A 27,035-nucleotide genomic window follows, 5' to 3' on the forward strand; every position below is an offset into this window, starting at 1 on the left:
CGCACACGCACACACACACACACACACACACAGCCACAAAGATTCTGATTATAATCAAGGTGAATGTCATTCGTTACGTACTCTCTGCAGAGCTCATCACTAAGCATCCATCCACCTTTCCCCTTCTCTCTCTCTCTCTCTCTCTCTCTCTCTCTCTCTCTCTCTCTCTCTCTCTCTCTCTCTCTCTCTCTCTCTCTCTCGTCCCTCCATACCTGTAGCATCTTCTTGTGAGTGGCGTTCTTGCCGTACTCCCTGCATAGCTGCTCGCTGAGGGACTGCAGCTCTCGTCCGAACTGGATCATTCTCTCCGTGGCCGCCTGGTTGCCCCCGCACAGCTGTCTGGAGGGGCAGGGCTCGTCTACAGGGCACAGGGCAAAGGCCAAAGGCCAAAGGTCACATGGCAGAGTTCAAAGTACCGTACGTCACAGCAGCATGCTGCTTATGGACAGCTTCTAGAAAGTTGTAGATGTAATTTGTTACAAAAACTTCTCTGTGTTTTAGATATGAAATGTAGCCCTGTTTGCAAAACAATATTTATGGTATCTACTTTTTATTAAACCATCTCCCTTTTAATGCAGTGATCCAACGATATTCTACATCAACAGAAATATTTTCTGAGAACCTTGGCAATGTTTACATTTCTGACAAATATATGTAAAGCAGCAAGTTATGACGTGTCAAACTTTTGTACTATCAGACTATCAGAATATAAAATACATTGAAAAAAATGTACGAAAAACTTGGGCACAGGAAGAAGAGACAACTGTTCTCCTCTCCAAACAGCATATCATTTTGTGTGAGCCATATACGGGCTGAAGTGTGATGGCCAGAGATTTTCAAAGTGGGGGCTGGGAACCGCCAAGGGTCCACCGGGGAGTGCTAGGGGCGAGGCGAGGCGGGGCGGGGCGGGGCAGGTTGGCAGGGAAAGTATAGCAAAACCAAAATAAATAACTTATGTACACCAAAATAAAGCAAACAATATTATCATTAGTTAAGAACTGCATTACTATAATCTAAAGTGATTTATGCATAGAGGTAGAAAATAACACTAGAGAGGACCCCGCCCCCCTTTTTACGGCAATCTGTAGCGGCCATTATCTGTAGGTAGATCAGAGAAATGGAAATTAACGGAGAACGAGGCTCACCTCTGTCAAAAATGGCTTAATCATGTGAAAATGTCCATCAACACACTATACAAGGACAATAGTTGAAGTGTGTTGCTAACTATGTTCTTAAAAGATATTATTTGATTTTTAAATGTATTTTATCGACTCATATGATTTAAGTAGATATTTAGCCTGACATTTCAAATCTGGTCTTTGATTAAAGTGTTACTTCATATTTACACAGTTTTAGTTAATTTCTTGACAGGGGTGGGCGTGTTCTCCATTGACTTGCATTGCCTGAAAGTACCTACACTACCTACGGAAGTTGGGAAGCTCCAGCTGCCATTTCCCAGTGCTGTCGCAAATTGCTGTGTCCTCTCTAGTGTTATTTTCTACCTCTATGGATTTATGCCTCACCCGTGCAAGGTGCTAGCCCCAATGGCGGCCGAAAGGGAGCGGTGGGACGGTACTATGCTCAAGGTACCTCAGTCATGGAGGAGGATGGGGGAGAGCACTGGTTAATTACTCCCCCCACCAACCTGGTATATCTGGGGGCTTTGTCTTGGTAAAGTTTGGGAACCCCTGGGTCTAGGCCACCACAGCATCATGCCACTCCACATTTCTGAGCTGGCTTTCCGTTAAAAACACCCATCCTGGCAGACAGGCACACCAAGAAGGGGAAGAAGAAAAACAAAGAAAAAAAATCCAAACTTCCTGCCACAAAAAAACATTCTGTTCTTCCAAGGCGTACGGAGCGCGTGCAGTGTGGCCAGAGACGCTCATAAATAAAGTCATCCTTTCTCCCGTAACCACGGCGACAAACATCAGCCAAAACACGCCGCTCCCTTCCTCTGCAAGGACACACACACACACGGCAGTCACCAAGGAGATGGACTACTCCTCACTCAACACACACACACACACACACACACACACACACACACAGGTCCTCGTGCCCTCTCAGTCTCTACTCCCCCCGACTAGTGTGTGTGTGTGTGTGTGTGTGTGTGTGTGTGTGTGTGTGTGTGTGTGTGTGTGTGTGTGTGTGTGTGTGTGTGTGTGTGTGTGTGTGTGTGTGTGTACTGTATGCAGCATCTGAAAGTGTGCGTGCATGTACACATGTGATGGTATACATGCAATTCACTTGCACGTTAAACGGTTCACGTATGTGTACAGAATGTTGTATCCTATACACATGTCTCCCCATTAGGGCACATCGTGAGTTTGTTTCTGTGTGGCTGAAGACTTCAAATGTGTGTACTGTACATGCTCCAGAGACACTGTGTGTGTGTACTGTACATGCTCCAGAGAGACTGTTGGTGTGTTCCATTATTCACCCTCTGTACTGTGTACCTTGTTTGAGTGCAGTGAAGTACTCTTTCCACCCTCCGCAATTCACGAGGCGAGTACATTCCGATTCCCGTTCTGTCTGATACACTTAACGGAAATGACGGTTGGTCGCGTGACATCCGAGTTTACCAACCGCCAATATGCAATTCATCACGGAAGGCACTGTTCGTTATGCTGACACTTTTTAAAGTTACCCCTGCCTCTAATACAGTGTTTCCCAACCAGGGGTACCTGTACCACTAGGGGTACGCGAGCATACCTCAGGGGGTACGCAGAAAAATGTGATAAGGACAATTGAATGGAGTATGGTCACAATGGGATAAAGGAATATACATAGAGAGCATGGGATAGGAGGTACTCATGGTGCAACAAAAAAGGCTTAGGGGGTACGCGAGTCAAAAAAGGTTGGGAAACACTGCTCTAATACACATGGCGACTGTCTTTGGAATCAAAACTATGCTGTTATCACGGAGATTCAACCGTTTGACAGATCTGACACTCAACTACGTCACAAACATGGCGGCCGTTGAGTGCGAAAAGTGTACAGTAACTCCACACTTCGAAAAATGGCCGTTTTGGGGGCGTTATCCGGGTAATTTACAGTACACTTTACCGTCGCGATTAGAAATGGAACACCCTGCGTACCCAAACACAGTGCGGAAAGGGCGGACAGTACGAGTATTGGAACACAGCATCTGTGTGTGTGTGTGTACATGCTGCAGAGAGACGGTGTGTGAGTGTACTGTACATGCTTGTGCAGGGCCACTGACAGCTTTAGCAGAGTCCAGCAAATGTGATGCCCATTACATACAGTATAATGTAATGACCCAATTCAGGCTGTTGCTGTGCCCCCTGCAGTATCTGTGTGTGTGTGTGTGTGTGTGTGTGTGTGTGTGTGTGTGTGTGTGTGTGTGTGTATGTGTATGTGTGTGTGTGTGTGTTACCTGCTACTCCGTTGCCCAGGCTGTTGTCATCCCCTTGTAGTATCTCTGTGTGTTTATAGTTACTCCCTTGTTGTAGTGCGTGTGTGTGAGTGAGTGAGTGAGTGAGTGAGTGAGTGAGTGAGAGAGAGAGAGAGAGAGGCATCAGAGGCGTGAGTGAGTGTGTGAGAGCCAGACCTTAGGGTGCTTAGAGCCAGGGCCGCTGACAGCTTTGGCTGGGTCCAGAGCAAAATAATGTGTGTGATAATAGTGTGTGTGTGTGTGTGTGTGTTACCTGCTACTCCGTTTCCCAGGCTGTTGTCGTCCCCCTGTAGTATCTCTGTGTGTTTGTAAGTGCCGTTCATGATGCGAGCTGACGAGTTCTCAGAGACCCCGTTGCTGTAATGCTCCGCCTCAATCTCCATCTCACTGTCACTTAGGACAAAACACACACACACACACAAACACACACACACACACGCACACGCATGCACGCACAGACAGACACACAGACACACAGATACACACACACAGTATGACTTTCATTAAGCCCTGTCCCAACACAAACCCAATAATCTCAGGACTGGCCACTAATACACCTAATCAGCGAAGGACACACAGGCACATTCAACAAGGAATACACACACACACGCACACACACAGTTCGCAAAGCACACACACATACAAACAAAATGCATGCACACGAACGAACACACACACACACACACACACACACACACACACACACACACACACACACACACACACACACTAGAGCGTGGCTCGGGCCGGTTTTTTCTGTCCGAGCCCGACCCTCAGCCGACAGAAAAGTGATCAACCCCGACCCGAGCCCGAGACTAATTAAAATGTTTGTGTCCGAACCCGTCCGAAGCCCGAGACCACTGTAATAACAACAGAACCTGTGCGCAAGCAATATTTTCTATGTGGCCTCCTTCATACTCAAAATAGCACGTGATAAATAGCCAGGATAGGCAACTAGGATGAGGCAATTTGCTGTAGCCTAATTTAGTTACGCACGCATAGTAAGTATAAACACACGCATACATGTGACAGCGCACCTTATTTCTTTCGGTTAGACCAGATATGTTGGGTGCTGTGATCAAACGCATGGGAGGGGCGTGAGAGGAGAAGAAAGGCGAAAACTAATGAATACGGTTTGGATGCAGTCAGCGCGGCTATGGACGCATTTGTTACGTTATTGTTAGTGCAAATAAATCCCCGCGAGCCGGTGAAGATGCCACTCCTTGTCGTTAAGAAGGATGGGCTATAAGTTCACCCCGAAGAACAGTAGCCTGTTCGGCCCTCCAAGAGAATGTCATTTCCCCTGATGTCCATGCGGTCAATATAAAATCAGGAAAGGTTGCACGCGCATAGTTACAACTGTAGGCTACAGTAAAAGTGACAAGAATTAAGAACCTACGTGAAGGACATGAAATGTCACAGCGGACAAAGTAGTAACAGGAAACCTCTTCGCCCCTACCTTAGGCAACTCCACGTAGTGTGTGCGTCTTCTTTAATCCATATTATGCTCCTTGCTACCCCTTGCTGGAAATGTAATCCTTGGCGAGCAATGCAGTGACAAACTTCGTCATTTTATGTTCAACATTTAAGACAGCACCGAAGGCATGCTAAAACATGGCCTACACTAGGCCTACAACAAAAGACCACGCGTTCACTGACAACTGTATTTGGCGCTTATTAAGAAAGCAAGTTGACTCGGCATTCCTGCTCGGCTGACTGGGAGTGAGCGTCCATGTTGCCACTGGTAACTGGCGCGTGCATACAGCCAATAATAATCACTCGCACGAGTAGCCTACCAACATTTTCATTTATGCATATTCAATTACTTATTTTTTAATCACAAAACTGCCGTTTGCATGAACTGAAACGTTTCCTCTGATTGCTTACAATTTTCACAATGTCTGTTTGGTTCAAGCCCGAGCCCGACCCGAGTCCGACAGATATTCTATTTTTTTTGTCCGAGTCCGGCCCGGCCCGTCGGGTTCCGACCCGGCCCGTCGGGCTTCGGTCGGGTTGCCATGCTCTGACACACACGCACACACACTCACAAACACACACAGGTACGCACACACAGGTACGCACACACACACACACACACACACACACACACACACACACACACACACACACACACACACACACACACACACACACACACACACGTACACACACACGGACGCACACACACCTGGTTTCCTGCTGGCTTGTAGCGCTGTGAGGCTGTGACTTGGTGGAGTCTGTGGAGTTGGTCTCGGAGTAGTTGACCGAGGAGGGGGAGGAAGAGGAGGAGGATGAGGCAGAGCTGACCCCCGGGTACTTGCCGCCGACCCCCGCATGACCCCCCTTACTCTTACTGGGGGGAGTCACCCCGTTACTGCAGGTGGGGCTGTCTACTCCTGCGGAAAGAAGGAGAGATGGAGGGGGGAAGAGAGGGTCATATGTCCACCAGTCAATCAAATACATACAGTACAGCCCAGGATCGGGGAACCCTTTTCATTCGAGGGGCCACTTCAAATTCGGGCTGTAAAGTCCCCTGAGGATCATACTATGAGCACAAACCAGGATTTCCCCCTGCACTTTAGGCCTATATTGAGGGCAGCCACCATTAAAACAGCCACATTCTCCAGATTCCCTGAATATAATTTCATTGTATTGCAAATTTACTTTTTTGAAGAGTCCTTTACAAAATATGTCATATTTCATGTGAAGCTTCATAACATTAAAATTATATCGGGGGCCGGAGTTCCCCAGCCCTCGTATAAGCCAAAGGTTTGGACAGGGACACACCTTATCATTCAATGCATTCTCTTTATTTTCCTGACCATTTTCAGTACATCGTAAGATTCTGGCGGAGGGCATCAAAACTGTGTGTGGTGCTGATGGAGATGAGACCATCAGTCGACAACTTTAAGACACACAATTGAGACACACATGTATGTGCTACAGTAATAGGTAACATATTGCCAGACACTGCTACTGTACCCATGCTGCGCAGTTGTGTGTGCGTGCGTTTGTGCATGCGTTTGTGCATGCGTGCGCGCGCGCGCGTGTGTGTGTGTGTGTGTGTGTGTGTGTATGTGTGCATAGGGCTGCACGATTATGGAAAAAAATCATAATCACGATTATTTTGGTCAAAATCATAATCACGATTATTAATCACGATTATTGATTTTTGCTGATTTTTTTGAAAATTATAAGATGAAATATAACCAAGAATGAATTACATACGGGATGAGCAAAATAAAATGAATTTTTATGTAATAATTATGTAAAGGCAATAGCATGAAACTCAAGCGGACAGATTTCTGGCCAGAAACACCAGCCTGTCAGTATGTTCTGGCTTCAAGGACGCTCTCAAAAGTAGGTCACTATTGCTACGATTAAATCACGATTAAAATCATGAGTTCGATTTCACTATTTTATCACGATTTTGATTATTTTTCGATTAATTGTGCAGCCCTATGTGTGCATGTGTGAGTGTGTGTGTTACCTGTGTTGTGCAGGTGGGGGTTGATGGCTCCATGTCTGGGGCTGAGGCAGGGGGATCCTGGGTAGCTGTCCTGGGACTTGGGGGAGCGCACACTGAAGCACCGTACCTCACTATCCGTACCGTTCACCATCTCCACAAACTGCCGACACCTGCAGAGTGATGTGGGAGACGTTAGCTCACTTGGGCAGAGGTGTGTGTGTGTGTGTGTTCGCACCATTTACATCTACACAAACTGCCGACATGTACAAAGGATGACAGAGGGGAGTAGAGTTCTGTACAGATGTGTGTGTGTGTGTGTGTGTGTGTGTGTGTGTGTGTGTGTGTGTGTGTGTGTACCATTCACCATCTACACAACCTGCCGACACGTGCAAAGGATGACAGAAGGAAGTAGAGTTCAATACAGAGGTGTGTGTGTGTGTGTGTGTGTGTGTGTGTGTGTGTGTGTGTGTGTGTGTGTGTGTGTGTGTGAGCGATCTCCCTCACAGTCTGAACACACCAACTCCAGCACTGCTCTGACACCAAGAGAGTGCAATAACATTGTGACAGAAGCAGCACCGTTATCTGTTCACCTGTTCCGATATCCTTAACGCCATACTGCATAACATTAGGGTTAATGGCCGGACTTCCAGTAGTCTAAAATCTTTAGCGTTGACTTAAGTCCATTGTTTGCTCAGAGCCCTGTGCCTCCTCCACATTCCTCTCTCCCTGAGTGAGCACTGTGACATTACACTCGTATTACACATCGCACTGACATCGACCCGAGGCTGAAATCACTACAGCTCACTCCCACTCCTCAGTTGCCACACTTTAGCACAGACAGATACAGAAACATTTCAACTGGTCAACGTTTCCCCCACTACTGTGCAGTCTGGAATACTGCCTAGGGGCTTTGTGACGCAGTTAAAATAGCTCTCACTGGACAGCAGGTCAAGAGGGCGAAGACAGCAAACGAGAAGTTACTGAATTTGGAGAAATCAGGTTCAATATATCCACATACCAAGACATGTATAAAGATACTGTCCCCACATGTTATTTATGTCTGAAGAGAATGGGGAAGGAATTTGACTGAATTCCAATGTACGAGACTGAGTGTACAGCGCAGTGCAAGTTCTTAACCCGGCCCCAGGCCCCTGGATGTTGTGGTTTATCTCAGTGTTTCTCAAACTTTTCCTGCCATTCCCCCCTTCAGAGGAAGGGTATCTGTCTGCACCCCCCCCTCAAGCAAAATGGTTAAGAGTAAAGTTCATCAAAGCCTAATATATATAGCCTACCTATGATGTTCTCTAAATATTAGTGAATAAATTAATGAATATATTGTGAATTTAAAGTGAATGTGTTGACTTAATGGCAAAGCAGAATGACTTCATGCGCCCCTCCTCCAATACCCCCGCGCCCCCCTACGGGGGCTCCCGCCCCACTTTGAGAAACACTGGTTTAACCAATTGATGCCGGATGCTGCGTAGTGCAGCATTGACACTAGTGCCTGAAGCTCTATGATAACATGTTTAACATGTTGGTCTGTTAGAGCTGAATGAACAATTATTTCATGTTTTTTTCATTATTTCAACCAGATGCGATAGAACTATACGACGCGGTCTTGACTAGACAACCAGATGCGATAGAACTAGTAACGGCACTTCGCCACAAAGTTAGAAAAGAAGCTGTTAGAAGGTCTGTTAGAGCTGAATGAACAATTATTTCATGTTTTCATGTGCTTCAGATGCTGAAATATTCAGGCTTTTATACTTAGGTTTTTCGTTTACAAAATGTTGAGAGGAGGGGCTTGGCGCTAAGCAGCCTGAGCCAACCATGTGAACTCATTTTTTGGCCGACAGCAGTTTCCAACAATCAGAGGTGGAGCAGTGGGCGCGCAGCCAGGCATTGTTTACAAACGGTAAACCCATGTATAGGCTGACAGCACCTTTTCCCAAAAATGGCTTAGGTGTTCAACAGACGTTTTTGCCAGTACTTCAGGCATCAAAGTCCAGGTGCTGATTGAGGCAGTAGAGCAACACAAGATGCTGTTCTGGTTTGCATGCTGCAGGGTGATAATGGCTCATCTTGTCAGCAGAGGATTTTGTAGGGAGCTAAGCCCCTGGGCCGCTGCTCGCTAAGACTCGAGCAAAGCCTGTTTGCATCTTTGAAAGACATCTCCAGATGTGCAGTTTTGTTAGATTTTTTTTTAAAAGCTCATCCCAGCTGGCTCCCAAGACTACATGTGAGAAAGTAATAATATGTGGAAAAAGTATCCACTCCGCTACAATAGTCGTGGCTCCTTAGCTGCTCAAAACAGTCCAATATGGGACACTAGAGTCAGGTTGGGAACCGCAGCACAGGGACACAACACACACACACACGCACGCACGCACACACACACACACACACACACACACACACACACACACACACACACACACACACACACACACACACACACACACACACACACACACACACACACACACATACACACACACACACACACACACACACACACAGACACAGACACAGACACACACACACACACACCAGTCCACAGCCGCTGACAGCTTTTCCTGGGCCCAATACATACAATGTAATGGGGACCCAATTCTGGGCACCCCGCCTTCCTGGGCCCGGGACGACATACCAGTTTGTCCCCGCCCCCCCCTATTGGCGGGCTTGCTCCAGTCCATTGCTTACTACCACATAAGCATTCTTTCCAAATATGATTCAGCAGACACCAAAACACGCGCGCACAAACAGGCACAGGCACAGGCAGACACACACGCGCACGCACGCACGCACACGCACGCACACACACACACACACACACACACACTGGTGTATTTTGATTCAGATGAGACGAGTGTTGTGATGACCTCTGGCGGCTGCTGAAAAGGGATGAGTCAGACGCAGGCCGATGCTAATGAAGCGCTTTCTCCTGGCACACACCGTAGCCCTTGGAGCACCGGGTGGACAGGGGCAGAGGCAGTTGGCACACACCATAGCCCAGGAGTGCACCGGGTGGACAGGGGCAGAGGCAGTTGGCACACACCGTAGCCCTTGGAGCACCGGGTGGACAGGGGCAGAGGCAGTTGGCACACACCATAGCCCAGGAGTGCACCGGGTGGACAGGGGCAGAGGCAGTGGTACTTGGCACACACATGGCAGGGGCCACGGCAGTTAGCCAGGCTACGCCCTCTTTGTGACGCAACACCTTCAGCGTTGCTTCTAGTCAGGCCAGGAGCAATGCAAATGTTGTTTCTGAGCTCCGGAGAAATCGGGAACTCAAACCACTCTTTGAGCAGCTCCAACAGCCCTGGGTAGAGGTGTGTTCAACGCAGTGATGTGGATTAAGCAAAGACATTCTATTGGGACTAAGAAAATGTTTGGTTTCAACTTTTCTGGCCTAGACCAGTAGCAAGCCGAGGGAGGCGGGTTAATCAGGCCGTTTGGGAAACGTTATTCCTCATCTTCTTGGTCAGACCAACATCTCAGTACAAGATTTGAAAGTCGATGATAACCAGGCAACACGGCAGTAGCCATGGTGGGCAGACGCAGAGGCGGTAGGCCTTGGCACACACAGAGCAGGGGTAAAGGCTCATGCCATAGAGGCCCTCTTAGTACACATGGTAGGCAAAGGCAGTAGCCATTGGAACACGTACAGTAGAGAGAGCAGCCTGGGCAGAATCAGTATCCCTCGAAAATTCTCCTCAAAGGCCATTAGCTGTATGCTATCCCACTGGGTCTTGAGGTTGTTTGAAGCCTGAGGGCTGACCCGCCGCGATGTGTGTAAATTCGAATGAAAATTAGCTAGCTAGCTCGCTATCTCCTGGAACTATTGGCGACCATGCCCGCAGGCGAATTTTCGCTCGGCAAAATCCGCCTGGCAGTTGGCTGTGTGGGGATTCGGAGGCACAGTGGACTGGGGCAGAGGCAGTAGGCCTTTGGTACGCGCACAGCGGAAATACAGCGATAGAGCCAAGCAGTCCAGGGCAGATGCATGGAGTGGGGATTTGAGGCAGTAGTACTTGATGGGCAGGGGGCAAAAGGCCCTTGGCAGTCCCTTAGCAGGGGCGTAGGGGATAAGGGCAGCAATCTCAGTGGGGCCCTTGGGTCAGATTATAGTGCGGGGCCCTTGGCTCAGGTTATAGCAGAGATTCTTTAAGTACCGGTATATAGAAATATGCCAATGTAATAGGTTGCTATAGGCACCTAACATGACCAAGGGTCAATTCGAAACGGAAGGCAGTGACTCGATGACTCTCCTCCTACATAAACAGGTCACTGATCAGATAGGTGAAGTTAGCTGATGAGGCAGCCGTTACGAACGGCACTAACGAGTGCGCTGCCTTGCGCATTTGATGTTACGGCGATTCTATGGCGGGAGTTACGTTCATCACGTTAGCGCTTAGCTTACGCATGCTATTTGAACGGTGAATGATCGTCAGGCGGCGGAATCGTAAAATAGGCTATAAATAGATCTAGCGACAGCATATTTAGATACTACAATGTTGATTTATCCATTCGATTTTCAATATCTACATACATAAGTGTCAGAATAAAGAGTATGATAAGGTAGTAGCTTGGGTAGTAGCCATGTTTGTTTTTCAGGTTTCCGGTTGAGAGGGAGGTGGCGCACAGCATGTTGGGTACCAAGGCAGCGAAGTCAGCATCTGATGCTGCCCTCAAATATCCCTGTTACGCCCACAAATGCAGTCAACTGCCAAGGGAGGAAATAAAGCAATTTTTCGTTTCGATCCACACTTCATGACTCGATGTCCAGTTAGCTCACTGGAAGGACAGCTGCCTTCCCTGTTTCGAATTGAGCCCAGGTTCCGGTCTGCCTAAAGGGACGTGTCATAATACTCCTAGCATTGAATACAATAGTCCTTAGGTCTGCCTAAAGGGGGATTCCCCCCCCTCTCTCCCTTGCAATTGTAGAACCCGGAAACAATGGGCCAATGGAATCCCTCTCTCTCTCTCGCTCTCTACTCTCTCTGGTTATAGTGCGGGGCCCTTGGCTCAGGCTATAGTGCAGGGATTATAGATTATAGTGTGTTTTCTGAGAGAGCAGGGTTATAGTGTGGCCCTCTCTGTGTTGGCCGGCCTGAGCACACAGCCGCTGCCATCTACCATCTCTCCCAGGAAGACAAGCAGCCACTCAGGTGATTAGCGTAATCTAATGTCTACGGAGATAGGCAGAGCGTGTGTGAGAGCAAGAGTGAGAGAGAAAGAGAGTGAGTGAGAGTGTGTGTTTCTGTAATCTAATGTTTAATGTTTAATGTGTGTGTGTGTGTGTGTGTGTGTGTGTGTGTGTGTGTGTGTGTGTGTGTGTGTGTGTGTGTGTGTGTGTGTGTGTGTGTGTGTGTGTGTGTGTGTGTTAATATCTCTGCCGCACAAATACACAGCTGGGCTTGAGGCCAGAGCTCAGGAAGGGGAACACTCAGGGCACTGCTGTGTCTCCTCCGCCAGCTGAGATGCTGAGGAAAGGCCAGTGGGAGGCTACATACTCGTGTGTGTGTGTGTGTGTGTGTGTGTGTGTGTGTGTGTGTGTGTGTGTGTGTGTGTGTGTGTGGTGTGTGGTGTGTGGTGTGTGTGTGTGTGTGTGTGTGTGTGTGTGTGTGTGTGTGTGTGTGTGTGTGTGTATACGTGTGTAGGTGTGTGTGTGTGTGTGTGTGTGTGTGTGCGTGTGTGTGTGTGCGCGTGTGTGTGTTGATGGTGGGGGAGGTGAATAGAATAGAAGAATGTGTTTTTGAGTGTGTGTGTGTACTGTATGTGAGAGACAGAGAGAAAACAAGAGCGAGGGAGTTAGCGCGCACGTGTGTGTGTGTGTTGAAGGAGAGATTAATAGTATATCATAGAAGAATGTGCTTGTGAGTGTGTGTGTATGTGAGAGACAGAGAGAAAACAAGGGAGAGAGGTGTGTGTGTGTGTGTGTGTGTGTGTGTGTGTGTGTGTGTGTGTGTGTGTGTGTGTGTGTGTGGCACTACAAGTGGAAGGTGAAGGGCTGGAGACAGCAGCGAATTAGGAGGAGGGTGACAGGAAAATTAGACACGTCACTGTGAACCCCCGCATGGAATATTACACAGTGCAATGCAACACCCGATCACAACAGAATGCAGCAAAGCAGAAAACTCTGCAAGACAACAAGTCACAATGCAGCAAATCACAACAGAACAGAACAGAACAGAACAGAACAGAACAGAACAGAACAGAACAGAACAGAACACAACACAACACAACACAACACAACACAACACAACACAACACAACACAACACAAAACACAGGTACACATACAACTAGGTCAATAGAAGGCTTGGCTGTGTTCCATCTGCGCACGCACACTTAAACATGAAGAGGAGGTTGGGGTTGTGCTCTAGTGTTGTACTACTCACTTTAACATGAAGAGGAGGTTGGGGTTGTGTTCTACTGTTCTACTACTCACTTTAACATGAAGAGGAGGTTGGGGTTGTGTTCTAATTAGGGCTGGGGCGATTAATCGACTAATCGTGACTAATCGACTATAAAAAATTGTCGTCAAAGAACTTTCATAGTCGACTAATCGTTACAATTAATTCAATGCTTTTTACTTACTTTTGTAATGCTTTATTACTTTATTGAAACCTAAAATTGCCCAGCACGTATGAATTGGCCATTGTATCTCAGAGTAAATAAGCTACTGTCATGATTTAAAGCTCATTGTGAGCTCAGGGACCTAATTTTAACGGTTTCTTTCTTTTTTCCCAATTTCCTTGGAGGTTTAAGTGCTAGAGTACTTGAAAAATTAATCGTTTGACTAATCGACTCTTCGAAAAAAATAGTTGATAGATTAATCGGGAGAAAAATAATCGCTTAGGACAGCCCTAATTCTAATGTTCTACTACTCACTTTAACATGAAGAGGAGGTTGGGGTAGTGTTGTACTACTCACTTTAACATGAAGAGGAGGTTGGGGTAGTGTTCTAGTGTTCTACTACTCACTTTAACATGAAGAGGAGGTTGGGGTAGTGTTGTACTACTCACTTTAACATGAAGAGGAGGTTGGGGTAGTGTTCTAGTGATCTACTACTCACTTTAACATGAAAAGGAGGTTGGGGTTGTGTTCTAGCAGGCCGGGGTAGAGCTGCTGTGTGGCCTCTATCGGGGCCTCTTTGGGGTAGTGTTGTACTACTCACTTTAACATGAAGAGGAGGTTGGGGTTGTGTTCTAGTGTTCTACTACTCACTTTAACATGAAGAGGAGGTTGGGGTAGTGTTCTAGTGTTCTACTACTCACTTTAACATGAAGAGGAGGTTGGGGTAGTGTTGTACTACTCACTTTAACATGAAGAGTAGGTTGGGGTAGTGTTCAACTGTTCTACTACTCACTTTAACATGAAGAGGAGGTTGGGGTAGTGTTCTAGTGTTATACTACTCACTTTAACATGAAGAGGAGGTTGGGGTTGTGTTCTACTACTCACTTTAACATGAAGAGGAGGTTGGGGTAGTGCTCTACTACTCACTTTAACATGAAGAGGAGGTTGGGGTTGTGTTCTAGCAGGCCGGGGTAGAGCTGCTGTGTGGCCTCTATCGCCTCCCCTACACGCCCCGCCAGAACCAGCTTCTGTATTCCTGCAGAGGGAGAGAGAGAAGAGAGAGAGAGAGAGAGAGAGAGAGAGAGAGAGAGAGAGAGATAGAGAGAGAGAGAAGGGGACGGGTGGGGTTCGGTGAGTAGGAGGGACAGAGTGAGAATCCGAGACTGCTTAAATAAATGTAACGACATAAAAAAACAATTTGACATAAATATTTGGAAAAAATATCTTTTCTATGTTTGAAAAAACGACAGAGAGAAAGAGGGGAAGCTACAAAAGGAGGGAGGAGAGAGTGGTAGGCAGGCAAAGGTTGACGTTCAGTGTTTCAAGAGAATCATCTCACACACTCTGTCCCAGCCATTTGTGTTTGCATTTGCATGGGCATGTGCATGTGCATGTGAGTGTGCGTGCTTGCTTGCGCGTGTTGGTGTGTTCTTACTTTGTCTGTTTTTTATGGAGTTGGGGTCCTCCTGTATGACGGTCTCGGTAGCTCTGGCGAAGGCGGTGGCGGTGGCACAGTACCCATGATGCACCAGGTAACTCGACACCATGCTGAAAGAGGACATTACAGAACATTAACAAATTACATTACACTACACTGGACACTATGCTGCAATGGAAAATTGTAGCAACATTACATTAGAGTGGACATCACACTGCATCACGTTACATTGCATCACGTTACGTTTACATTACATTATATTATATTACACTGGACGCCATACTGCAACAAGATGTTATAGCAACATTACAATACATTACACTACATTGCATTACCCTGCTTCACAATACATTACAGTAATCTTGACACCATTCTGCAACAGGACACCATACTGAAACATCACATCACATCACATCAGATTACATAACATTACATTACTTTACATAACACTGAACACTGTGGACACTATACTGGACATCACATTACATTACGCTGCTGCAACAGGGAACTACATTACATTACGTTAGCTAACTATTACATCATAGCTACATTACATCACATAGGGCCACTAGGGACAGTACACTACACATATTATGTATGGTGTGGATACGATGCTGGAACAGGACATCATACATGCACAATAAATATGGGTCACACACACATTGCCAGCAGACATGTGCGTGACTAAAAGAGTGTGACTCGGCGTACGCACATGTACAGTGTGTGTGTGTGTTGTATTAATGTGTGTCTACAGGCACACGTTTGTGTGCAAGGTAAGCAAGCTATGCTTTTTAATTCCAGGAACAGCACTGGGGTTTATGTGAGATGAGGCGGGCTACTGTGCACTGTAAACATGGACTCTGGCCTTAAAGATTATCATCTAGTTAGTATGTCTGCAAACATTATACCCCGCGTGTCTCAGAGAGCACTATACAACGGCTGTGAATGTGTTGCTTTAGAGAGGTCAGGATTTCAGAAGCACTACAACAAGAAAATGGACTGTATGCATGTGATTCTGTGGCTGTATAACAGTTATATTGTAAGTTACACACGTTTATGTGGCTGCATAGTTTTACTGTACAGTAAGGTTATATCATAGATCAGTGGTTCTCAACCTTTTTTGAACGAGCACCCCCGTGACCACATCACAAGCCTCCTAACGCCCCCTTGACATCATCATAGGTCTACCAACGCCCCCCTTAGTATTAAAAAATAAAATAGACTAATGTATCACCCAACCCCCAATGGCAAATAACACACCGTACCCTCTCAGCTGTATCCTTCTGAACGCCCCCCCCCCTAGGGCTCCTCAACACTCCCTGGGGGGGGCGTATGCCATCAAACACATTACTCAAATTGCTACATAATTAAGTTGGCTATCTAGTTCTAAACCAATTCAAACATCACCAATGTACTGTACTTCTGCTGTATGGCCAGTAACTACCCCATCCTCTCCCAATTCCAACATTATACACATACTTTGTGTAATGAAGATAATTAGTAGAGTATAGTATAGTATAGTATAGTATAGTATAGTATAGCATAGCATAATATAGTATACAGGGCTTGACATTAACTTTTTTCACCCACCGGCCACTGTGGCTAGTGGTTTTCTCGAGTCACTAGCCATTCAGATATTCCAATAGCCACAGATTTTATATTGCTTTTTTTCTTTATCATGATGATGCACGTCTAACTTCAGAAGATGTGGTGCCAAAGCAGATGATTTCTACAAGGAAGTATATCAAGCAAATAGAAATCAAGCTCAGCTTTTCTTGAACTTAAATATAAACAATTAATACACAAGGGGCAAACAACAGAATATAGAGCAAGATGTGTACGTCATACCAAGGAACAAGATGCCAGCCAAATTGGCTGAAAGTACACTGAAAGTATTAAAAAAAATGTTTTTTTTTAATTTTATTAAAAGTTTTACCAGCATTTGGCCAGTTGGCAGGTGCCAGTGCCAAGCCCTGATAGTATAATATAGTATAGTATATTATGGTGTAGTGAAGTGTAGTGTAGTATAGTATAATACAGTATAGTGTAGTACAATGTAGTAAAGTATAGTATAGTAGTATAGCATAGTATAGTGACATACTTCTGCAGTACGGCTTGCCACTCCCCCAGTCTCTCGCCAATAGGGAAGCGGGCGATCATGCCATGGATCTTGGCTCTCCACTCGCTCATGTAGTCCTCGATGTCAAACACAAACGGGTGCTGGCCGAAGTTGGCATCCACAATCTCACCTGGGGTCTGCAGCCCGACTGTGGGGTACAGGTTTGGCTGTAGGGGAGGAGTAGAGGAGTGGAGAGGAGAGGAGAGGAGAGGAGAGGAGAGGAGAGGAGAGGAGAGGAGAGGAGAGGAGAGGAGAGGAGAGGAGAGAAGAGATAGAGAGGAGAGACAGGGAGGAAAGGGCAGATGCAGAGGGAGAGGTAGATTTAATATGCAGGCCATAGCAAGCTGCTGAGGCTACTGAACATGGCTGAGAATTTGATTTCAAAAGGGTAGAATATGCCATGTGTAGTAATCATTGTTTCCATTTAATCTAATGGAACATTTGTTTATTTTGATGCTATTAACAAAACTTTTGAGTCTTGGGGGGAGTGGGGAGACATGCCCCGCGGCCCCCTCCCGCCAAAATCCACACCACGGAGTACAAAACAGGAATAGAGATGAACACGATCAGCACTATCATCTGGCTAGAATCAGTTTATGTACCACAAAAGACTCTCTTCATGAATTGAAGTGTTAAGCCACTATTTTGAGGCTTAATACAGTTAAAATCATTGGCTAGGGTTTATAAAGGTGGTACAGTGTCTTATTTTTCATGTAAGCCGTTGTCTTGCTTTAAGACAAGTTAAAAGAGGGAATATGTCGCTAAGCTAGTGAAAGTCAATGGATCCGTGTAGCACTGTAGCCCCAAAATAGTGGCATACCCCTTTAACGCTTGCAAAGCAAGATCACAGTTGCAAGGAGATGTCAGATCCCACACACTATTGCATCACTTTTGGAACATGTGGGGGACTCACCGGAAGGTCTGTAAACGCCACACCTAGGAGGTGAGAGGGAAAAGAGAGAAGACAAGTGGAGAAGAGATCAGCTCAGACGCACATGCCCAACCAACAGCAAGAACAGCTTCTACAGTCACGGGTGTGCAGTCAGGATGATTGACAAGTGTGTGTGTGTGTGTGTGTGTGTGTTTGTGTGTGTGTGTGTGTGTGTGTGTGTGTGTGTGTGTGTGTGTGTGTGTGTGTGGCAGGAGTTCCCTGAGGACTCAGGCAGTGATGAGTTAAGATCAGAAAGGCCTTCCAGGTGTCTAGACTATGACTAGTAATGAACTACCAGGAAATATAACAAACAGTAACCAGGGATATTTGCAATAAATTAAAACTGTGAGTCTAAGGCAGTGTTTCTGAAACTTTTTCAGACCGAGGCCCACTTAGTCCCCCCCAAAAATTATCGGGGACCACCCGTCATCTGAATTGGCAGTTGATGGATGCTAATTTGACACTGCTATTTTTTATGCAGATCACTTACTTTTTATTCACATTATAAGCCTGTCTTATTGTGTTGAAAACATGAAAATGTTACAAATATAGCCTACCTTGGCTTATCTTGGAAAATTAGAAATCCCCTCGCGGACCACCTGAGCTCTGTCGCGGACCACTAGTGGTCCCCGGACCACACTTTAAGAATCACTGGTCTAGGGCATATATGGGCAGTCATGGGTAAGCGGTTAGAGCGTCAGACTTGTAGTCCAAAGGTTGGCGGTTCAACTTCCGACCCGCCAGGTTGGTGGGGGGAGTAATTAAACGGTGCCCTCCCACATCCTGCTCCATGACTCAGGTGAGCATGGTACCATCCCGCCGCACTGCTCCCTTGGGGTGCCATTGGGGGCTACCCCCAAGCACAGGTGAGGCATGAATGCAATTTCTTTGTGTACAGTGCTCACTTGTGTGCTGTGCTGTGCTGTGAAGTGCTGTGTCACAATGACAATGGGAGTTGGAGTTTCCCAGTTGTGCTTTCACTTTCACTTTATTTTAGTAATATGACAGTGTTACCTAAACTGTGTCCGTTCTTGGTGTAGAAGCATGTGTTGTTGATGAGGTTGACGCAGCAGCCAATCACGTCGCCCGTTGTGAAGGTGGGGCCGTATGGCTGGCCAGTCCCTGAGGAGCAGAAGGAGTGCCCGTCGTCTCCATGGTAACCATAGGAGTGCTTGTCCCACCCTGCCAATCAGAAGACACATTACTTAGCAACCGTATGAGTGCTTGTCCTGTTAATCACAAGACAATGGGGCACCTAAGTCTCCACCCCTTCCGGGCAGCTTGTGGGGCTGGCAACGCAAAAACTTTTGACTGGGCTGTAATGGACTGATCAAAGCTATTTTCCGACCCACCTCGCATTTCCCCGTCGATCACACATATGCTGTGCCTCAGAATTAATAACAACCAATGGTGTGCTTGTTGACTTCACTTGGCAAGCGATTTTTGAGTTGTGTGTGTGCAAAAATATGTAATTATTTGGACTACACAACAGACGTCGCATGTCCGACGTGCAGCCACTTAAGCCATGGTGCAGCGGTAGGGTTGGCTGTGCCTTGGTTCACGTCAGATATGCGAGGCGCACGTGTAGTCTCCAACACAGTTTTGCACAAAAGCTAAAATAAGGTTTCTTGCGTGCCGAAAATGAGTGGTCTTACGACGCAAATCCAAACATTTAAAATTCACGGTCATCATATGTGAAATCCGGAGCACATGCCAAACGGGATGAGGATTTAGCTTGACTCACTCCATTAACTCGCATGCAAAATTTTGAGAGCTCCAGCCCCATGGATCGGAAGTAGAAGGGCGTGACTTAGGTGCCCCATACTTTACCAAGCAACCATAAGAGTGCTCGTACCATCCTGCCATGGAACAAACATGTTAGCATAGGCCAAAAGACTTCTTTTCACACTGCACAGTCATTCCATTCCATTATGCTGAGCTTTGGCTTATCCAACCACAGTCACTATAGGGACATGGTATGATTGGAGACCCGGCCTAGAGCAAACACAACCTTGAGCTCAGGATAAGCCTCCCAACACCCCCTCGACCTCATCATAGGCCTGCCAATGCCCCCTTAATATATATATAAAAATGAAATACACTAATGCCCTTTTTCAGTTGACCCCCCACTTCCCCCCTCACCTTCTTAACAACCCCCCAAGCCCAAGGCTCCCTAATGCCCCCTGGGGGACTGCACAGTCCCTGTTGAGAAACACTACCCTACAGTAATGTGTGCATGGGTGCCGCGAGGGGGGGAAAGGTGTTACAGATTCTAAGGGCCCGACGGCACTAACAGGGCCCCTGGAAGGCTGCTGATAACATCATTTGTCATTTTGGGGGCCCAAAAATTGAATCTTTCATGGGGCCCAACATTTTTAGCGGCGCCCCTGAATGTGTGAATAGCTGCCTTGCTCAAGGGCATTTCAGCCATGATGGGGTGAGTGTGCAGGACACCACCCACATTCTGTAGCGCTACGGGATTCGAACCTGCTGCAACCTTCAGATCACAGGACCAACTCCCTAATCATCAGGTCACATCTGCTTGTCAGCATGGCTATAAATATATTGGATATACCGGTACTACACATCTGCGCAGTAATACTGAGAAAGCCTCTACTTTAGACGCCCTGACCTTGCCATAAGCAAAGTGCTGCACTCACATACCAGCACTCATAAATAATTTCTGTTTCGCAGCAGAGATTTAGCGTAGACCTGCATCTAAACACAACACAGAGATGTAAGCCGTGGCGCCCTTGTACACTTCAGGCGGGAACTATGTTTCAGTGCGTAGGGGGCTCTCGCTGAAAAACGTGGTCAATTCAGAGGGCTGAAAGTGCCCGGATGCTGCCCTAGCAACGGTCAAAATGCAATGCATGAACGATGGTTGGTCAACAGTCTTGTTTGGTTAACAATCTCTGAATTCTGTAAGTAATTGATTGATACATGAGACACCAACCTCTTCATGTTCAGCCAAGCATTCTTTGCAAGATAGTTACCATTTGGGGTGAAGGAAATGTAAATACAAGCAGCACTGTGTAATGTACACAGTAGCCAACCGATATTTTTTTGGCGAGCTAATGCTATGCTAGCCTGTAAGGACATGATGTCAGTGGTCCAAACTTTACCCCAACAGTATGCACTAAAGGCCTCAGTGCACTGTGTACACTGTGCACTAAACACCAGCGCACTGACACAAGTGTGCCATTTGAGACACAGCAGTAGTGTAAACACAGAGATGCACTGAAGGGAACTCTAGCTCTGACACACATCAGCAGTATAATGAGGACAACACATGCACAAACAGTCATACTTAGCATCAGATACACTATGCTATAAAAGAATCATACGCACATGCACAGGCACACACACACACACACACACACACACACACACACACACACACACATGAACGCACGCACACACGCATGCACGCACACCCACACCCACACCCAAAGCCTACTGCCTCCACAGGCCAGTGTGAGCAGTGAGCCAGTCTGAGCAGGGCACTAGGGCCTTTGAGGCCACAGCAATGATGACTCACCACTCACAACGCACACACACATGGGTGGTTGACGTTTAAGGGCTTAACACAGTTAAAGGAGAAAATATATTCCAATTCCTGAAGAAATTGGTGGAAAATTTGGGGAAAAATGAAAAAAATAAAGCACTTGGTGGTTTGTGGAATTTTGCTTATTTTTTGCCATTTTTGGGAAAATGTGTCCTGTGGTGTGACATCATTGGTGTGACATTTCTGTAAGATACAATAAAATGGTTAATATTCTGCACAAACATATCCCCAATGCTCTTTCTGCTATTGGTCCTTTAACCCCCACCCCCCACACACACTACTACCCACCCGCACCCCCACCCACACACGCCTATGCATCGTACAGGCAGACAACTGTGATTTCACTGCATGGTTTCACTGTATTACTTGTAATAATTGTGTGAATGTGACAAATAAATCTATATCCTTGCATGATGCATGAAAAATAAGTGAGGATTGAGTAACACATTGCATAAGCATGTCACACCGCATGACATGAAGTCACACCACAGGAAATTCACTGCATTGTGGCCATTTTAATCCTTTTGTATACATGACTGACCTCTGAGATCATGCTAACTAGATAATGATATTGTGTTTAATCTTAATATGTGTTTTCATTTATAAAAAAACTTTTTTCCCCTTCTATAAGAGCAGTCACACCACAGGACACCATAAAATGAACCTAAGCATTGCGTGACAGAAACTAGGGATGGCAAAAATTGAAAAAAACTCTAAACCGGCTACTGAGACTCATTAACCGGTGGTTAACCGGTTAACCGGTAATCTTAAATTTTAAAACGTTCGCGTGCCTGATATGCACAGCATATTGTTTTTTTCATTTTTATTTTTTACATAAGCTTTTTTATTGGTGCGCAGACAGGACCTGCCATGTCCAGCCACTGTTGCCAGATGGAAAATGCTGAATTATCGTACTAAAACCTCAAAATTATCGTTTTTTGGGGCTTTTTGGGAGGAAATTATTATTATTATTATTATTATTATTACAACCAGTTAACCGGTGGCAGAACATTTTAACCGGTTAATGTTGATGCTGTTGGTTAATTTATATGACATACAGTCCCAGGAAAAAGTTTGTACACCCTTTGAAATGTTTTACCTTTCTGTCAAAATTGGTCATAAAACATGGTCTGATCTTCCCGGAAATCGCAAGAAGGAACAACCAGAGTCTGCTTTAATGAATTCAATCCAAACATTTACAAGTTTTCATATTTTCATTGGCCATAAGATGTAAACATTCACAGCACAGCAAGACATAAGTAAGTACACCCTTGCATTCAATAGGTTTTAACCCGAAGTTAGTCGCAATAACCTCAACCAGATGTTTCCTGTAGTTGCAGATCAGATTAACAAAACAATCTGGATGTATCTGGTCTCCCTCTTCTTTAGAAAACTGCCTCTCGTCAGCAAGGTTTGTGGGATGTCTGGAGTGCATAGCTTTCTTGACTTCATGCCATATAATCTCAATTGTTTTTTGTCAGGGCTTTGACTGGGCTATTCCAGAATGTGTATTTCATTATTATGAAGCCATTCTAAAGTCGATTTGCTTCTAAAGTATGGGTTGTTGTCACATTTTAGCAACCATCCTCTTGTGTGCTTCAACTGTGTGACAGACTACCTCCCTTTTTTTCTGTAAAATATCTCGATAAACTTCTGAGTTCATTGTTCCACTGATGATAGCAAACTCAAAAGGGCCTGAGGCAGCAAGGTAGCCGCATATAATGATGCTCCCGCCACCATACTCAAAGGCGAAGATGATGTTTTGGTGAAGATGTGGTTCTCCAGTTCTCCTCCAAACATGACATTGTGTGTTCCCCTGAACAATTCAACTTTGGTTTCAACGTTGGTCTACAGAATATTTTGCAGTAATTCTATGAAGCATATAAATGCTTTTTCGCAAACCTCAAAGGTGCAGCAATATTTTTTGGACAGAAACCCCATTCATTTTAGATTGGCAGAATGAATCCCATTTTTAGCTATTCTTGATTACATCTCCTCTTCTGAGTATGGTGGCGGGAGCATCATTATATGCGGCTACCTTGCTGCCTCAGGCCCTTGACAGTTTGCTATTATCAGTGGAACAATGAACTCAAGTTTATTGTGATATTTTACAGAAAAAACGTGAGGAAATCTGTCACACAGTTGAAGCACACAAGAGTATGGGTCCTGAAATGTGACAACAACCCATACTTTAGAAGCAAATCGACTTTAGAATGGCTTCATAATAATGAAATACACATTCTGAAATAGCCCAGTCAAAGCCCTGACAAAAAACAATTGAGATTAAATGGCATGAAGTTAAGAAAGCTATGCACTCCAGACATCCCACAAACCTTGCTGACGAGAGGCAGTTCTCTAAAGAAGAGGGAGACAAGATACAAAAGATTGTTTTGTTAATCTGATCTGCAACTACAGGACAAGTCTGGTTGATGATATTGCAACTAACTGAGGGTTAAAACCTACTTAATGCAAGGGTGTACTTACTTATGCCCTGCTCTCCTGTGAATATTATGGCCTTATGACCAATACAAATATGATAACATGTAAATGTTTGGGTGGAATTAATTAAAGCAGACTCTGATTGTTCCTTCTTGAGATTTCCGGGAAGATCCGACCATGTTTTATGATCAATTTTGACAAAAATGTAAGAAATCTCAAAGGGTGTACAAACTTTTTCCTGGGACTGTATATATACTATATTCCAGGTTTCATTAATGTTGCAGTCACACCGCAGGATATTTGACATACAAACCTTTACATCAATCTTAACAAAAATGTTTCTTCTCATCTAAGACTAATATGAAACATAATGTACCACATCTTCTTTATTGACATTTGTTTTAAGAGGAAAAATAACAGTTTTGTAGGTTTTTAACCAATGTTACTAAAAAACAAGGCGTCACATCTCCCACCCTACATACAAACACACAGACACACAAAGGGATACAATGTATACTATGTCTGTATACTATGTGTGTGTCTGTGTGTGAAAGCAATGTAGGAAGCAACAGGATGAACAGTGAAACACAGCGCCCCGCGCGCGCATGCACGCACGCACGCACGCACGCACTTCTCTCCAGCTAGTCAAGTGAGCTGCATTGCAAGTGACCTCACCTGGCTATTTATAACAATAGCCGCCCCTCACCTCTGTGGAGTACAGTAGTAACACACTAACATTGCAGCACACACAACACATATACCTACATATTACAACATGACACACACACACACCTACACATTACATTACACAACACACACACACACACACACACACACACACACACACACACACACACACACACACACACACACACACACACACACACACACACACACACTTTCACTACAACACATGTAACGCCAATATGGGGTCACTTCTACTACACCAAGCCCATTAAGACCCACACTAACACAGACACACACACCTCCCACATCCACACCAGATGCCCACACACACAGCCACAACCCCACCGTAATGCACACACCAACCCCACCCTAACACACACACGCGCACACACACACACACACACACACACACAGACACAACCCCACCGTAATGCACACACTAACCCCACCCTAACACACACATCAGATGCACAAACACACACGTGTACTGTACGCACAAATGCACACACGCACGCACGCACGCACGCACCCACGCATACAGACACACCCACCTCACCAAAACACACACAGGGCAGGAAAGCTGTGCCGGAAACTTCCAGACATTCAAACACACAACCAGCCAAGTGAATAAATACCAGACAGGGAGCAGGAGTGATGGGAGTTGCAGGAGGCTGTGAATGAGAACTGGGGTATCAAGGAGAAGTGAGCTGTGCAAAGGCAAAGTGCAGTAACGACATATTTTTGGTTTAGAATGAAAATAGTCTGAGTAACACCTCCTTTATCTTGCGACAAAGCCTTATGGTCCAAAAGTGTCCCATTTTAGAGATATTGTGGTCTTAGAGGGCCTTTTTTCTCAGTTTCGATGTTTGCGTAGTTACTGCACTTTGCCTTTGTAGGGCACTGTGGAGTATTGAATTGGCTGCTGAGAGGCGAGCAGTAGGGTACCCATTTGGCTGGGGTAGCGTTTCTCAACGGGAGCTCTACAGCCCCCCTGCCTGGGAACGTAAAGTGGCTCTTAGGGGGCGTTGAGAAGAAGACAGGTGAGAGGTGGGGGTCAAGGCGAACTCAGTTGCCAATAGGGGGTAATATATATATAATATAATGTACATGTTTAATACAAAGGTGGGCGTTGGTATACCCTGGTTTCACCAGACCACATTAATTACTTAGGGCGGAATTCTCCCACCCGCTTAAGTCAAAAAAAGCGCGCAACAGCGCCTCCGAGCTTACTCAAGCCCGTGAGTAAACGGGGCTTACGCGCGATTTCATCACTTGCGCACTTTGGGTGGGGCCAGGCCAAAATCAGGGAGTTCCCCATGTTAATCAATCCTAAGCGGATTCTCCCGTCCACTTAAGCGTGTTTGCCTTTACGCGCATCAAAGGGCTGTCGTAAGGTCGAGCGCCACTATGAGGTAAAATGTAATATTGCATTTGATGCTCGCTTGGCTCGCATTTTGAACATGTTACACGGTATGCTTTGTTGATGTTCCTTACCGTCAGCGTGAGTCCAAATCGTAATTCATTCACAGTTCCACATTTCATCCTACATTAATTGTGACAAAATATGACCAGCTGCTCAAAGCATGTTCTCATATCGATGAACTTACAAACAAAAGCAGGTAATTAATTAATCAGTATGAGGATCATCATGTTGTCTTGACGGTAACCAAAACCAAAAACACCTCGTTGCAGGTTGCACCATGCGCGCAAGTAGGCTAAATTGACAAGGCACGTCAGACTAAAGACCGTTGCTCCAGTCGTCCTCACAGCCACCTAAAGTATGCCTATTCAAAAACAACCTTCACCATTTTTACTATGTTGTAGCCACGACGTTAAGTAAAGGGTTTTTATTTCAACTCCTCCACTTTTGTGATTTATTGGAACTCGTGCATATGTGCATGTAACCTATTAAACTTTCTGAACTGATGCCCGACATACAAAACCACCACATACTGAGGTATTTTACAGGTTGTCCTATCTGTTTTTGTAAGGCAAAAAATATTTCCTGAATGTCATTACAGCTAAACGTAAAAGGTAGGCCTACTTATCAGAGCATGTCTTTGGCATTTCGCTTCTGGTCTCGATTACACCCCATCAGCTGCGCGTTTAAGTCCTGGCGTGGCATTGCATGCCCATGTCCAATTAATTCCCATGTCTGCGACAGAATATAAAGTCTCCGTTTTTTCATGACGATCGATTTCCTTGTTTATTCTTCAGCATGCATGTAGCCTAAGTGTAATATGCTGACGGACAGCTGAGATCCACATATTTCCAATTATTTTAATGCCACGTTGCTGTACAGAGAAGCGGAGAAACACTTTTAAAAGTCAGCAAATAGGCCTACTATGTGTTTGTTTAACTGTGGGAATGATCAGCATTTTAAAT

General features: G+C 45.6%; 1 protein-coding gene across 2 annotated transcripts in view; it reads right to left on the bottom strand.

The window, feature by feature from the left end:
* ranbp10 (RAN binding protein 10) overlaps positions 1–27,035 on the bottom strand; it is a 57,677-nt gene that overhangs the window by 8,466 nt on the left and 22,176 nt on the right. The window contains exons 4-12 of one of the 2 annotated variants that reach the window (XM_063197436.1): positions 18,971–19,138; positions 17,939–17,961; positions 17,008–17,192; positions 14,904–15,016; positions 14,396–14,504; positions 6,909–7,057; positions 5,607–5,814; positions 3,672–3,805; positions 213–358 (exon numbers count right to left, since the gene is read on the bottom strand). In XM_063197436.1, the coding sequence (XP_063053506.1) occupies positions 213–358; positions 3,672–3,805; positions 5,607–5,814; positions 6,909–7,057; positions 14,396–14,504; positions 14,904–15,016; positions 17,008–17,192; positions 17,939–17,961; positions 18,971–19,138 (1,235 nt within the window). Of the gene's footprint in view, positions 1–212; positions 359–3,671; positions 3,812–5,606; positions 5,815–6,908; positions 7,058–14,395; positions 14,505–14,903; positions 15,017–17,007; positions 17,193–17,938; positions 17,962–18,970; positions 19,139–27,035 lie in introns of both variants that reach the window. The other variant, XM_063197435.1, reaches the window with a different exon arrangement.

This window comes from Engraulis encrasicolus, chromosome 4, assembly GCF_034702125.1.
Source record: "Engraulis encrasicolus isolate BLACKSEA-1 chromosome 4, IST_EnEncr_1.0, whole genome shotgun sequence".
Classification (NCBI taxonomy): domain Eukaryota; kingdom Metazoa; phylum Chordata; class Actinopteri; order Clupeiformes; family Engraulidae; genus Engraulis; species Engraulis encrasicolus.